The 15,475-nt window shown below is 44.6% G+C and overlaps 1 protein-coding gene across 1 annotated transcript; it reads left to right on the top strand.

The window, feature by feature from the left end:
- Nucleotides 1-1,636: 1,636 nt before the first annotated feature.
- LOC135973560 (uncharacterized) lies at nucleotides 1,637-3,718 on the top strand. Its single transcript, XM_065557421.1, has 2 exons — nucleotides 1,637-2,505; nucleotides 3,108-3,718. The coding sequence occupies exons 1-2, from the start codon at nucleotides 1,965-1,967 to the stop codon at nucleotides 3,716-3,718; spliced, it is 1,152 nt and encodes a 383-aa protein (XP_065413493.1). The 5' UTR covers nucleotides 1,637-1,964.
- The last annotated feature ends 11,757 nt before the right edge of the window (nucleotides 3,719-15,475 follow it).

Below are 15,475 nucleotides of genomic sequence, written 5' to 3'. Positions count from 1 at the left end.
CTTGGGGTTGGGAAAGCTGGTGATAAATCTCTTCCAGTATCGTGCTTTCAGCCATGGCCAATGTTTAATGACTTAAGAGAATGGTGGGGAAAAATCATACAATCATAATGCACTTAATCAACTGTATAATGCCATAGATGAGAGGAGGAATAAAGTCCTTCCTGATCAATTTACACCATGTGATTTGATTGCTTATATTCCTATTCTTAATTTGAGTAACAACTACTCATTAATGTCACTAAGTTAGCCAGGTCTTTTTATATATAAATACACCCCTAGTTTTTGACTTGATGACCTCCTGCAGCAATTAATGCTATAGGTTGAATACATGCCACATGGCTGGCAGTGCTAGTTACAATACTATCCAACATGAGTAAGGCCACCAGAATCTGGCCATACATTTCATTTCCTATCTTTGCCAATGAAATATTGTTCCAAGCCATCCGGCAGCACCATGAACATGAGAATTAGTGGCCACTAATTTGGACTGCCAGATAAGAGATGGGGGACAGACCTTCAGCTGGTGTAAGTCCATGTAACAGCAGTGAAACAATGGAGCTATGCTGATTTATACCATATGAAGACATGTTCCTCTAGGGACTTAAGAAGCTGGTATAAAGTGTACTGGATACAGAGGACTACCTTCTAAAAGATATATAGGGCAAGAAAGGCATTTGTTAACCTAAATATGCAGAAGGTGCCTAGGGGACTTTCACAAGTGCCTAGGTGTCTAACTCCCAGTGCAATCCCTTGATTTTAAAATCCCACTAGGCACCTGTCTGCAGCTTTAGGTGACCAAATACCTTTAAAAATCAAGTCCATAGGGCCTATCTGGTCCAAGCAGGAATTTCAAAGAGAAACTCTTGCCTAACTCTGAATCAACAAGCAGATTGATAATTATTAATGACTCATAAATCATTACATTTGCATTCAATAATGCTGATTTGATGGATGCATGAACAGATTATCTTCGCTGGTGTTGTCATTATTTATTGTCAAAAGGAAAGGAGAGTTTAAACAAACCAGCCCCATACTTTCTATGCTTAGCATGCTGTCTCTGGGACAGGATACAACAAATCCAAAGAATGTGGCACAACACACATCACCAGGATTGGGTCACCACAGTTTATCAAGCACATGCAAAAGACTGGCAAGGACATTATTGTCTAATGGACGATGGGAACCTAAACAGTTTCAATAAAGCTTGAGGAATAAATATAAAGGTGGATACAGTATTTTCAGGAAACCATAATATTGCAGTAATAACTTAATTCCATCTGTTGCTGCTGTGCTTTGATATTAATAGCAAACAATCTATATATGTTTAACTCAAAAGCCAACCAAAGAAGTTAGGTATTGAGGTATAGGCACAGACAAGGGGCACCCAGAGGCCCAGGTAGGTTGAAAAAGGGTAACTGCTTTATGGCAAGGCAATGCAGAACTAATTCAGATAGTCAACACTACTTCTGTGGGTAGTGAGACCTTCCAAACTAAATTCTTAAGCCCTAATCAATTTAAACAAAAAACAAAGGCTGAGTGGTATTCGACAGAATTCATTAAGCAAAGCAGGAATTTCCTAGGCCTGGTCTACACTACGGGCTTAGGTCGACTTTAGCAGCGTTAAACCGAATTAAGCCTGGACACGTCCACACAACGAAGCCCTTTCTTTCGATTTAAAGGGTCCTTTAAACCGGTTTCTTTACACCACCTCTGACGAGGGGATTAGCGATAAAACTGGCCTTTGCGGGTCGGAATTGGGGTAGTGTGGACGGAATTCGACGTTATTGGTCTCCGGGAGCTATCCCACAGTGCTTCATTGTGACCGCTCTGGACAGCACTCTCAACTCGGATGCACTGACCAGGTAGACAGGAAAAGACCCGCGAAGGTTTGAATTTTATTTCCTGTTTGCCCAGCGTGGAGAGCACAGGTGACCACGCAGAGCTCATCAGCACAGGTAACCGTGATGGAGTCCTCCCAGGATCGCAAAAGAGCTCCAGCATGGACCGAACGGGAGGTACGAGATCTGCTTGCCATATGGGGAGATGAAGCAGTGATAGCTGAACTCCGTAGCAGTAAAAGAAATGGAAAAGTATTAGAAAAGATCTCCAAGGCCATGAGGGACCGAGGCCATAACAGGGACACACAGCAGTGCCGCGTGAAAATTAAGGAGCTACGGCAAGCTTACCACAAAGCCAGAGAAGCAAACGGAAGGTCCGGGGCAGAGCCGCAAACTTGCCGCTACTACGCGGAGCTGCATGCGATCCTAGGGGGTGCAGCCACCACTACCCCAACCGTGTGCTATGACTCTCTCACTGGAGAAACACACAGGGAACACGGTTCGGGGAACGAGGAAGATGACGATGGAGGTACTGTAGGTAGCTCACAGCAGCAAGGAAGCGGAGAAACCGGTTTCCCCAACAGCCAGGATATGTTTGTGACCCTGGACCTGGAACCAGTAACCCCCGAACTCACCCAAGACCCTCAGGGCACACAGGAGACCTCTGGTGAGTGTAACTTTGTAACTATTTGTAAACATTACAAAAAAAAAGCAAGCGTGTTTAATGATTACTTTGCCCTGGCAATCGCGGCCAGTACATCTACTGGAAAAGTCTGTTAACGTGTATGGGGATGGAGCGGAAATCCTCCAGGGACATCTCCAGAAAGCTCTCCTGGTTGAAATGGGGTGATTTTATTAAGGGGACATTCAGAGGCACCCGTTCCTGCTCTTCTGACCAGAAATGTTCCCCGCTGTTAACCACGCGGTGGGGGGAGGGGTGAAGTGATCATCCCAGAGAATCGTGTGTGTGTGTGGGGGGGGGGGGGGGTGGTTTACTTGTGTTTGTGCCGCATGTTAACTGGGAAACCGCAGCCCCCTCCTTTTACATTGAAACCCCATTTTAAATGGACAACCCAATTCATCCTTGATATGGGAAATGCGCTGCTGTTTGCAACCTTTCCCGCATGTTAAGAAGGTTAAAAAAGCCAAAACACTGTGGCCTACCATGGCTGCCTGCAAGCCGAAATATGCGACCTTGTAATGAAAGAGTGTACCCATTGTTCTCTAAAATGTGTCTTTTTTAACCACCTCTCCCTTCTCCTCCACCAGCTGCAAATGTTTCTCCTTCGCAGAGGCTCGTGAACATTAGAAAGAGAAAACGTAGGATGAGGGACGATATGTTCACGGAGCTGCAGATGTCCGCCCACGCTGATAGAGCACAGCAGAATGCGTGGAGGCAGTCAATGTCGGAGATGAGAAAAGCCCAATATGAACGAGAGGAGAGGTGGCGGGCTGAATCGCGGGATGAACAGAGCAAGTGGCGGGCTGAAGACGATAGGTGGCGTCAGCTTGCAGACACACGGCAAGAGGCAATGCTCCGTCTGCTGGAGCATCAAACTGATATGCTCGAGCGTATGGTTGAGTTGCAGGAAAGGCAGCAGGAGCAGAGACCGCCGCTACAGCCCCTGTGTAACCAACAGCCCTCTTCCCCAAGTTCCATAGCCTCCTCACCAAGACACCCAAGAACACGGTGGGGGGGCCTCCGTCCACCCAGTCACTCCACCCCAGATGATCGCCCAAGCATCAGAAGGCTGGCCTTCAATAAGAGTGAAAGTTTTAAAATGCAGTGTGTCCTTTTCCATCCCTCCTCCCCCACCCATCCCAGGCTACCTTGGCAATTATCCTCCTACTTCTGTGAGGAACTAATAAAAAATGCATGAATGTGAAAAAACAATGACTTTATTGCCTCTGCAAGCGGGAGGGGAGGGTGGGATGGGGTGGTTGGTTTACAGGGAAGTAGAGTGAACTGGGTCGGGGGGGGGTTGGAGGGTTCATCAAGGAGAAACAAACAGAAGTTTCACACAGTAGCCTGGCCAGTCACAAAACTCGTTTTCAAAGCTTCTCTGATGCGCACCGCGCCCTGCTGTGCTCCTCTAACCGCCCTGGTGTCTGGCTGCGCGTAATCAGCGGCCAGGCGAGTTGCCTCAACCTCCCACCCCGCCATAAATGTCTCCCCCTTACTCTCACAGATATTGTGGAGCGCACAGCAAGCAGCAATAACAATGGGGATATTCTTTTCGCTGAGGTCTGAGCGAGTCAGTAAGCTGCGCCAGCGCGCTTTTAAACGTCCAAATGCACATTCCACCACCATTCGGCACTTGCTCAGCCTATAGTTGAACAGGTCCTGACTCCTGTCCAGGCTGCCTGTGTACGGCTTCATGAGCCATGGCATTAAGGGGTAGGCTGGGTCCCCAAGGATCACGATAGGCATTTCAACATCACCAATGGTCACTTTCTGGTCCGGGAAGAAAGTCCCTTCCTCCAGCTTTCGAAACAGAGCAGAGTTCCTGAAGACGCGAGCATCATGTACCTTTCCTGGCCATCCCACATTGATGTTGGTGAAACGTCCCTTGTGATCCACCAGGGCTTGCAGCAGCATTGAAAAGTACCCCTTGCGGTTTACGTAGTCGGTGGCTTGGTGCTCCGGTGACAAGATAGGGATATGGGTTCCGTCTATGGCCCCGCCACAGTTTGGGAATCCCATTTCAGCAAAACCATCCACTATTGACTGCACGTTGCCCAGAGTCACTACCCTTGCTATCACCAGGTCTTTCATTGCCCTGGCAAATTGGATCACAGCAGCCCCCACCGTAGATTTGCCCACTCCAAATTGATTCCCGACTGACCGGTAGCTGTCTGGCGTTGCAAGCTTCCACAGGGCTATCGCCACTCGCTTCTCAACTGTGAGGGCTGCTCTCATCCTGGTATCCTGGCGTTTCAGGGCAGGGGAAAGCAAGTCACAAAGTTCCATGAAAGTGCCCTTACGCATGCGAAAGTTTCGCAGCCACTGGGAATCGTCCCATACCTGCAGCACGATGCGGTCCCACCAGTCTGTGCTTGTTTCCCGGGCCCAGAATCGGCGTTCCACGGCATGAACCTGCCCCAGTGACACCATGATTTCCACATTGCTGGGGCCTGTGCCTTGTGAGAGGTCTATGTCCATGTCAATTTCCTCATCACTCTCGTCGCCGCACTGCAATCGCCTCCTCGCCTGGTCCGGGTTTCGCCTTGGCATGTCCTGGCTCTGCATATACTCCAGGACAATGCGCGTGGTGTTCATAGTGCTCATAATTGCCGCGGTGATCTGAGCGGGCTCCATGATCCCAGTGCTAGCTATGGCGCCTGGTCTGAAAAAAGGCGCGAAAGTAGTATCTGATGGACCAGGAGAAGGAGGGAGGGAGGGAGGGAGGGAGGGCCGAGTGATGACATGGCGTACAGGTACAGGAACAGGGAGAAACACAAACAACTGTCACACAGAATGGTCCCCCCAAAGATTAAACTGAAAACCGTGGGCTTAGCAGGCCATTGATTTCATGGAGGAAGGGGAAGCAAATGAATACAGAACAAATCTATTTTTTACATGTTAAGCTGGCAGCCGACGGTGCAGCATGAGTGATAGCCTCTCCAGTACGATGACGATGGGTACCAATCATAATATACCATCATCTGCCAAAAGGCAAGGGGCTGCTGCTGTGTAGCAATGCAGCCCCACGTCTGCCAGACCCACGTCCGCCAGCACCCAGCATCGCCCTCGGCCTCTTCTGGATGCTTAGCAGACAATATTGGGCAATTGGCAGAAAATAGTATATTACGACTGGTAACCATCATCATCGAAACAGTAGCATGTCTGCCAAGGTGGCCATGATTGACAGCCACACCAGTACGACGACGATGGGTACCAGTCACAATATACCATCTCCTGGCAAGGGGCTGGTGCAATGCAGCCCTACGGCTGCCAGCCCCATGGCTATCACTCATGCTACACCGTCTACCGCCAAAAGGCAGTTAGCAGCTGCTGCTGTGTAGCAATGCAGTCCCACGTCTGCCGGCACCCAGAGGACATATGGTGACGGTGAGCTCAGCTGAGCTGAGCGGGCTCCATGCTTGCCATGGTATGTTGTCTGCACAGGTAACCCAGGTAAAAAGGCGCGAATCTATTGTCTGCCATTGTTGTGACGAGGGGGGGAGGGGCCTGACGACATGTACCCAGAACCGCCCGCGACACTGTTTTGCATCATCCGGGCATTGGGATCTCAACCCAGAATTCAAAGAAAAGGCGCGAAAGGCGCTTCTCGGCTCTATGAGCTGTGGCACAAACGTAGTATCTGACGGACTAGGGGAAGGAGGGAGGGCGGGCCGAGTGACGACATGGCGTACAGGTACAGGTACAGGGAATTAAAATCAAGAAAGGTGGCTGTGCATCAGGGAGAAACACAAACAACTGTCACACAGAATGGTCCCCCCAAAGATTAAACTGAAAACCCTGGGCTTAGCAGGCCGTTGATTTGACGGAGGGAGGGGGAAGCAAATGAATACAGAGCAAATCTATTTTTTACATCTTAAGACGACGGTGCAGTGTGACTGATAGCCCTCGGCATCTTTCTGGGTGCTTGGCAGCAAATACGAGGCGGTGTATGACGATGGTCTTCAGGCCTATTGCACGATCGGCTGCTCGGGGAAGACTCTGCTAATGTGCGATGACCCGACTTGTAATAGGACGGCTAACAGGGAGGGGCCTGACGACATGTACCCAGAACCGCCCGCGACACTGTTTTGCATCATCCGGGCATTGGGATCTCAACCCAGAATTCCAAGGGGCGGCGGAGACTGCGGGAACTGTGGGATAGCTGTGGGATAGCTACCCATAGTGCAATGCTCCGGAAGTCGATGCTAGCCTCGTACTGTGGACGCGGTCCACCGACTAGAGCACCTAGAGCATTTTATTGTGTGGACACACACAATCGGCTGTATACAACCGATTTCAATAAAACCGGCTTCTATAAATTCGAACTAATTTCGTAGTGTAGACATACCCCTAGATTAAGCAGATTAAGACAGATGGATTTTAAAGGGCCAGAATAGCAGTTGCTACAGGAAGTGATGTTGCTGATTCAGTAGGCGGCACTCTTTCTTCTGAATCAGTATTGAACTAGTTTCCCAGCATGATGTTAAGGAGTACTGAGCTGTTAAAGGTGTGTTACCTTTTGGCTGAGATAGAAAACCAAAGTGCTGATTACAAACAATTACTCTGGCCAAATTCTAACTCATAGGTCAAAACCTGAGTTAGTCCTTAGTAAGACAAACTATCACTGAAGTCATGAGAAATTAAAACTAAATAAGGTCCTCAGGATTTGGACCCAGGGAAATATATTTAACCACCCTGCTCTACAGTAATTTTTTCTCTGCAGTTCCAGTGGGTTATGTAATGCATTCTACCTACTGTCCTAAGCTGTTAAGTTGCTGCTTTCAAGTGGTTATGCATTCCAGTGAATGTTATATGGTTTAATTAAATTAATGTTTGTAAAGCATTTTGAGATCCTTGGGTGAAAGTACAGTAGAAATGCAAAATATTATTTATATCACCATTAATATTATTTGTATAACCAACTATTATCCGTATCACCGCTAAGAAAAAATGGAAGATGTATCACCACACCATGCTCTTTGGTCCCATCCAGAGCTAAATCATGTATAGAGAGATGTGAGTCCACTATTGGTTTTGAGAGTAACTTAGGTAGTAGAGGTTCATGCTCTTAGATCCAGAGATTCTAGGTGCAATCCCTGAAACCACCCAATGGGGAATGGTTAGTCCTCAGCTGGAGTACTATGTCCAATTTTGGACACCAATGTACAGAAAAGATGTGGAGAAACTGGAAAGGCTCAACAAGCAAGTGACAAAGATGATGAAATGGATGGAATGCAAGCCATACAAACAAAGACTGAAGGAACTGGGTATGTTTAGTTTGGAAAAGAGGAGATTGAGGTGGGCTAAATACTTGAAAGACTACCATAAAACAGGTAAAGAAAAGTTGTTCTGTATTGCCACAGAAGGCAGGACAAGAGGCAAGGGGTTCCAACTACAGCACAGCAGATTTAGAAAATTTTGAATCTCAGGAAAAACTTCCTAACTGTAAGAACATTAGGACAATGGAACAGATGCCTAGGGAGGTTGTGGAAACTCTTCACTGGAGGTTTTCAAAAGGAGGCTGGATAGTCATCTGTCTTGGATGGTTTAGAAACAACAAATCCTGCATATTGGCAGAAGGTTAGACTAGATGACCCTTGTGGCTCCTTCTAGCCTATGATTCTAGCTAGCAGTCAGGCTAAATACTCACCTCAGTTTAGGGTGACCGGGTGTCTGATTTTTGACCAGAACACACGGTCAAAAAGGGATCCTGGTGGCTCCTCTCAGTGGTGCTGTCCATTGACTGTCCGGTTGGTGGTGCCATGTAGCGGAGCTGGCAGGCTCCCTGCTAGCCTCTGTGCCACGCAGCCCCCGGGAAGCAGCGGCATGTCCCTCCTCTGGCTCCTATGCGTAGGGGCAGCCAGGGGGCTCCACATGCTGCCCCCCCCCCAAGCACTGCCCCCACAGCACCCATTCGCTGGGAACCACACCTGAACCCCCTGCCTCAGTCCAGAGCCCCCTCCTGCACCATGAACCCCTCATTTCTAGCACCACCCCGGAACCCACACTCCCACCCCAGAGCCCGTACCTCCTCCCCCACCCCAACCTCCTGCCTCAGCTTTGAGCCCCCTCCCATACTCCAAACCCCTTGGCTCCACCCCCCAGCCTGGAGCCCCCTCCTGAACTCCAAACCCCTCAAACCTGACCCCACCCAAAAGCTCGCACCCCCAGCCGGAGCTCATACCCCCTCTCGCATCCCAACCCACTGCCTCAGCCTGGAGCCCCCTCCCGCACACTGAACTCCTCATTTCTGGCCCCACCCTAGAGCCTGCACCCCCAGACGGCGCCCTCACCCCCTCCCACACCTCAGCCTTCTGAGTCAGCCCAGTGAAAATGAGCGAGTGAGTGAGGGGAGAGCGAGCGACAGAGAGAGGGGAGATGGAATGAGAGGGGGCGGGATCTCAGAGAAGGGGTGGGGCATGGGTGGGGCCTCGGAGGGGGGGCGGGGCAGGGGGAGGGCCAAGGGTATTCGTTTTTGTGTGAGTAGAATGTTGGCAACCCTAACTCAGTTACTCAATTTTATTATATCGTTCTGCTTTCCAGGTCTTCTTCACTAACAATACTGCCCTCTGCTTCCTCACACACGTTGAATCTGTATTTCTGCTTTATCTGCAGATTGCACACTGCAAAAGAACTGTGCTAGTCTCTCCAAATTTCCCCATGGACTGTAGGCCCCTTTCTGTGGCACTCTTCGAAATCTTTTTCTGACATCTAAAATGGATAAGCAGTCTCAGAACATACAATTGTTGACCTAGAGAAGCTCGTTCAAAGAATAGCTGCAGTGATATTTCTGCAATTTCCACATCAGTGTGACCCTATGAAATCCCTTCAGTTTCTTAAGTCAGACCAATTAGTAGACAAAGTGACCTACGATAGAGAGTGAAGAGTAAATGCTAGCCTTGGTGTTTTTTGTATTCAGTAGCCAACAGCTAAAGTTCCAATGTCAAACACTAGGAATTCTGATGCTGCAAGCGAAACTAATCACCCTCATGAAACAGACCAGAAAATAAGATCCAAAGGAAGAGAACTAGGTGAAGAAGTCCTCAGAGTGTACTCCCACAGAACAGAATGGGAAAACTTCACAACATTTCTGTAAACTTTCACACAGATACAGGGACAAATTCTAATATCAGTTACACCTAGAATACAAATCTGGAGTGAGTCCAGAGAAATGTACCTGGATGAAATGGAGATCAGAATCTAGTCCACTGCCTTTCAGTTACACTTCAAAAGAATATCCAGGTTGTCGGCAACTACAGATCTTAGTTTAAAAGAATATTCAAACAATGTATATAATTTCCATGTCAGAATCCAGTTTTTGGAGGTAAACACAATATCATAGTCAAAGGGTGTGTAACGGTGAAGATTAAATTCCCTCACATGACTATTTACATATTTCTAGGTGTAAAGCTGACAAATTCCTAGAAGACTCAGTGGCTGAGAGTATCTGTTGCCCTAGGGCTCCTTATGCTTCTCTGTTGGTATAAAAAGATAGTGTGTCTAACCTGGCACAAGAGAACTCATGGAGGATGGGTGAAGTCCTACAGCTCTGGAAAAGGAGAACATAGTACCTATCTTTAAAAAGGGGAACAGACAGGACCTGGGGAACTACAGACCTGTCAGCCTAACTTCAATACTGGAAATATTCTATAACAATTATTAAATAATCAATTTGTAACCACCTAAAGGATAATAGAGTGAGTGATAAGTAGGAGACAACATGGATTTGTCAAGAACAAATCATGCCAAGCCAACTTAATTTCCTTCATTTACTGGCCTACTGGAAAGGGAATAAACAGTAGACGTGATTTATCTTGCTTTTAATAATCCTTTTTTCATTGTCTCATGTGACATTCTGATAAGCAAACTAGGGAAATGTGATATTGATGAAATTACTATAAAGTGGGTGCACAACTGGTTGAAAAACTACTCAAAGAATAACAGGAGGACTTGTGGCACCTTAGAGACTAACAAATTTATTAGAGCATAAGCTTTCGTGGACTACAGCCCACTTCTTCGGATGCATAGAATAGTTATCAATGATTTGCTGTCACACTGTGAGGAGGTATCTAGTGGAGTATGGCAGGGGTCCATCCTGGATCCCTCACTATTTAATAGTTTCATAAATCACTTGATAAATAGAGTGGAGAATATGTTTATAACATTTGCAGCTGACACTAATATGGGAGGGGTTGTAAGCACTTTGGAGGACAGAATTAGAATTCAAAATAACCTTGACAAATCAATTAGATGAAATTCAATGGACAGGTGTGTAAAGTACTACACTTAAGAAGAAAAATAAAATGCACAAATATAAAAAGGGTTATAACTAGCTAGGCAATATTACTGTTGAAAAGAATCTGGGGGACATATTGCTTAACAAATCAAATATGAGCCAACAAATTCATGCATTGCAAAAAAGGCTAATATCATTCTGGGGTATATTAAAAGGCATGTCGTATGTAAGATAAAATAAATAATTGTCCCTCTCTACTCAGTACTGGTGAGAACTCAGCTGGAGTACTCTGTCCAGTTTTGGGCACCAAACTTTAAGAAAGATGTAGGGAAACTCAAAAGAGTACAATGGGGAATGCACCAAAATTCATAAAAGATACCAAAAACTTAACCTACAAGGCAAGCTTAAAAAAAATTGGGTTTGTTTAGTTTTGAGAAAAGAAGACTAAGGGCAGGGGGACCTGATAACAATCTTCCAATATGTTAAGAGCTGTTATAAAGAGGACAGTGATCAATTGTTCCCCATGTTCACTGATGGTAGGACAAGAGGTAATAGGTTTAATCTGCAGTAAGAGAAATTAGGTTAGGTATTGGGAAAAACTTTCTAACTTGGAATATAGTTGGCTTCCAAGGGCGGTTGTGGGATCTCTGTCATAAGAGGTTTTTAAAAGCGGGTTAGACAAACACCTGTCAGGGATGAGCTAGGTTTACTTGGTCCTGCCTCAACACAGGGGGATGGATCAGATGATCTCTCATAGTCCTTTTTCTGTCCTACATTTCCATGAATCTATGATAAAGGGCTCTTTGTATGGTATAATGCTAAAGGAATGCTGGTTGCCCTAGCAGCTCCAGCATGTTTCTTGGTGAGCAGTTCAAATGTATGCCCATTCCACCAGACTGTTCAACTCATAGCACTACTAAAGAGTTCTGAAAGACTTTCCTATGGAAGTGGACTTAAGGGACATAAGTCAACACTATGATTGGCTCCAGAATTACAACAATAAATTTTAAATTATTGTAAATTACCCCAGTGATGGGCATCATGCATGAAATAAATGTCTGCAACATCTGCACATCTATTATATCAACTTATAATATAGAATTCAAAATGACAATAAATACAATGATCAAAATCCTGAGAGGTGCTGAGTAACTACAATCCCCATTGACATCTGTGAGAACTACAGGTTCTCAACCAGTCTTCAGCCACAGGAAATGGACTATGCATCTTCTGAGCACCTGTAACTACTTCTGATGCCAATGGGTCCATTCCAAGTAATGACAACACTCCCAGTGACTTCAGTGTTTCAGGGTTAAGCCTCATATAGTTGCTGGTGCTCAGCACCCTCGGGATTTGATCCAGTGACATTAAACCATCCAGAAAGACAAATAACAGAAAATGTAGTTTGGAGACAAAGTAGTTTGGAGACAAAAGGCAGCTACAATGTCTCGTCATCTACTTTCAAACCATGTGCATCCATACATGGATGACAATCATGCAACAAGGCATTCACACTACTGTCAGCTCAGCCAGTGCTTAAAATGTTCTGAAAAAAGATGGGGGCGGGTCTATCATAAACTGAGTGCAGCAACTTTAGTAAGACAGTGCTTACAATGGCCCACTCAACAACTCAGATTGTGTTTTTTTTTTGTTATCATTATTTATTGAGGGGGGGCAGTCTGTGGCCCCTTATGATATGCCTCTGCCTCATACACACACACCCCTTAGCAATGAACTCAGCTCACTATATCGGTTGGAAAGTGCCAATTAAAAGTGGCAGAATGCAGTATGCATTTACTATCCTAGTTTGTCTGGATCTCAAAAACACCACAGCTCAGTATAACTTAGTACAATCTGGCAGCCTTTGCCCAAGGAAGACCCAGCAATGGGATAACAGGAGAATTGAAGGTCAGGCCTGAACTGTCATCAGAAGCAAATGCAATGTCTGCCTGCACTATATCTATCTCTAGTACATATTGTGCAAGAAATAGGATAAAGTTGAAGGTATATAGTGCAGAGAAAGGAAAATGAAAACAAAATTTCTGCTAGTCAGTGTACATGTCAGGCATAAAACCGCATTAAAACTACCAACTTCATTAACAAAAAAGGTAGAAGGATTGGAGTTCCCTATAGCTACAACACTTGTATTGGATATTTGATTTTTTAAGGAACGAGATCTGTTTAAAGGTAGCATTTAATGGTGTTAATGTGGCAACTATTTCATATCAGAAGTGAATAAGGATAAGAAATTTTACAGAAGGGACAATTGAGGCAATAGAATTAGCTGCTTCTGAGCTGAGGGCCTCACTCTTAAGTGTCCTTTCAATTACTTTGTGTGTGTGTGTAATCCAGTTAACATAACATTTAAAATATATTAACAAACATCAACTATAAAGCTGTTTTTCCCTGTAAACATAAACTAAATGCTAAATTGAAATTGATTTTCTGTGGAATTAAATTACATCCATATTAATGCTAAATAAATTCATTCTGATAAATGTTTTCCATTGAATACCAAAGTAATTCATAGTGATTAGTGACTCACTATAAAGCATGTTGCCCCTCCTTGTTAGAGATAATTTATCACATAGGACTACTTCTCCCTTCCCCCTCCTCCCGGGAAGAGGCATGGCAACATTAATGAGGTATAAATTACATTTTATTCTTCAGCACTTAGTCACACCAATTAGTAAAAACAGCTTTTTAAAAAGCAAGGTACTTTTTTTCAGCTTCTCCTTTGCAAAAATAGGGAAGAAAGAGAGTCATGAAACAAAACCCCATGTCAAACCTTGTACATTTCAATGTCTTATTCTATAAGCCTTCTTATAAAACCATAGCATGTTTACAACTACATTTATAACCTCACAAAAATACCCCCATTACACAATAGATACTACTCAGAATCTAACTCCTACTTTCATCATTGTAATTAATATTCTTATGCTCCTAATAACTATCTCCCCAAAAGGAAAGAGAAAAGAAACCAACAAAGAATATATTCCCAAGGCACAATAAACTTTTGCTTTTGAACTTTGCAATTTGCATATGCTTGTTCACTTAGCAACATCTACAGACATCTTTCCTCTTTATATCAAAATGCCATATTCCTTTTCAAGGCAGAAATTACCATCTGAACATTGCCCAACAATGTATATTTGTCAAAGAATAAAATTAGGCTTTCAAAACTACTACACATTTCTTAATTCTCAAGCATTCTCAATTCCTTATTTAAAAATGGTGAGAGAGAGAGAGAGAGAGAGAGAGAGAGAGAGATTTTAGCACTTGACATCAAGGATGTGTTTTTAAAGGGGCTGCTGATGGATGAAAATTGATAACGAGAACTGGGAATGGGACATAGAAACTTTCAGTTTTAGAACACTCAGCAACAACAGTCCAAATTCAACCACAGTGGTAATAACCAAAACATACTGCACATTTGATAGCTCTCCTGTGTTCTTTGTAAAATTAGTTGCTCATCTCAGTCCAGTTTCTACTGGATAGGTTTCCAGATCACAAATATGTGAATTTCAGATCTGTTCTCTTTTTTATCTATCTAGCTACCATGTTTTCATTGTTGACAGTATTTTTAATCTTCCTTTTATGGAGGAAATGCCAATAAATGAAAGAAAATCAATAATATTGACCCCCCAAAAAACATTCGGAAGCCATATTTTTGACAAATAGAATATGATATCAGATTGCATGTGCAATACATACAGTTGTTACAGCTACTTTAACAATTAACAGATTTATTCCTTGCGTTGTATGTATTACTGAAAAATAATCACAATCAGCACAAATTAGCATCCCGGTTGTCCATCCCATTCATTGAGAATTAAGATCATCATCTAGATGTTGCCCTTCAGTGACATGGTTGTAGCATATTAATGGGGAACGTGCAGTGCTTCTGCTTCTGCTGTAAAATGTTGTGGTTAAATATGGGACTACAGTCTCCAGGGTTGTCAGTTACATTCCTTCCACTAGGAGGAACTCCTTAAAAAGGAATGCAAATCTTGCAAAAGGAATGCAAAACTATGAGGTACTATATAAAGCTGAAGTTGTGAGATACATTGTTCTCCTTTGTCTAATCAAGTATTAAAGTAAACTCAGGTTCAAAATGTTCTATCCATAACATTGCATTTTCCAGTAATTGATTCATTATGGAGCTCTCTGAAATAGAAATGTCATATTGTAGATGAAGTATTGTGTAAGTAGAAGAAATCCAAAATATTTGGGGCTGAATTCAGCTCTCACACCAATGTAAATAAGAACATAAGAATGGCCCTACTGGGTCAGACAAAGGTCCATCTAGCCCAGTATCCTGTCTTCTGACAGTGGCCAGTGCCAGGTGCCCCAGAGGGAATGAACAGAACAGATAATCATCAAGTGATCCATCCCCTGTCACTCATTCCCTGCTTCTGGCAAACAGAGGCTAGGGACACCATTCCTGCCCATCCTGATTAATAGCCAAATCTGAAGTAGCTGCATATGGCTATGTCTACATGATGAGCTGGGGTGTGATTCCCCTCCTGACGTACACATACAGTAGCTGTTATCAAGCTAGCACAAGTACAAACAGCAATGTAGACACAGTAGCATGGGTAATGACAGCAGAGGCATGGCTGAGCCATGCCAAGTACAAACCTGCCTGAAAGAAGTCAGTTTGTGCTCGGCCCTGTTCAGTGATGCTGCCACTAGCCATGCTCCACTTCTGTT

Source organism: Chrysemys picta, chromosome 9 (assembly GCF_011386835.1).
Source record: "Chrysemys picta bellii isolate R12L10 chromosome 9, ASM1138683v2, whole genome shotgun sequence".
NCBI lineage: Eukaryota > Metazoa > Chordata > Testudines > Emydidae > Chrysemys > Chrysemys picta.
Note: the sequence above shows the minus strand (reverse complement) of the source record. Positions and strands in the feature narration are given on the sequence as shown.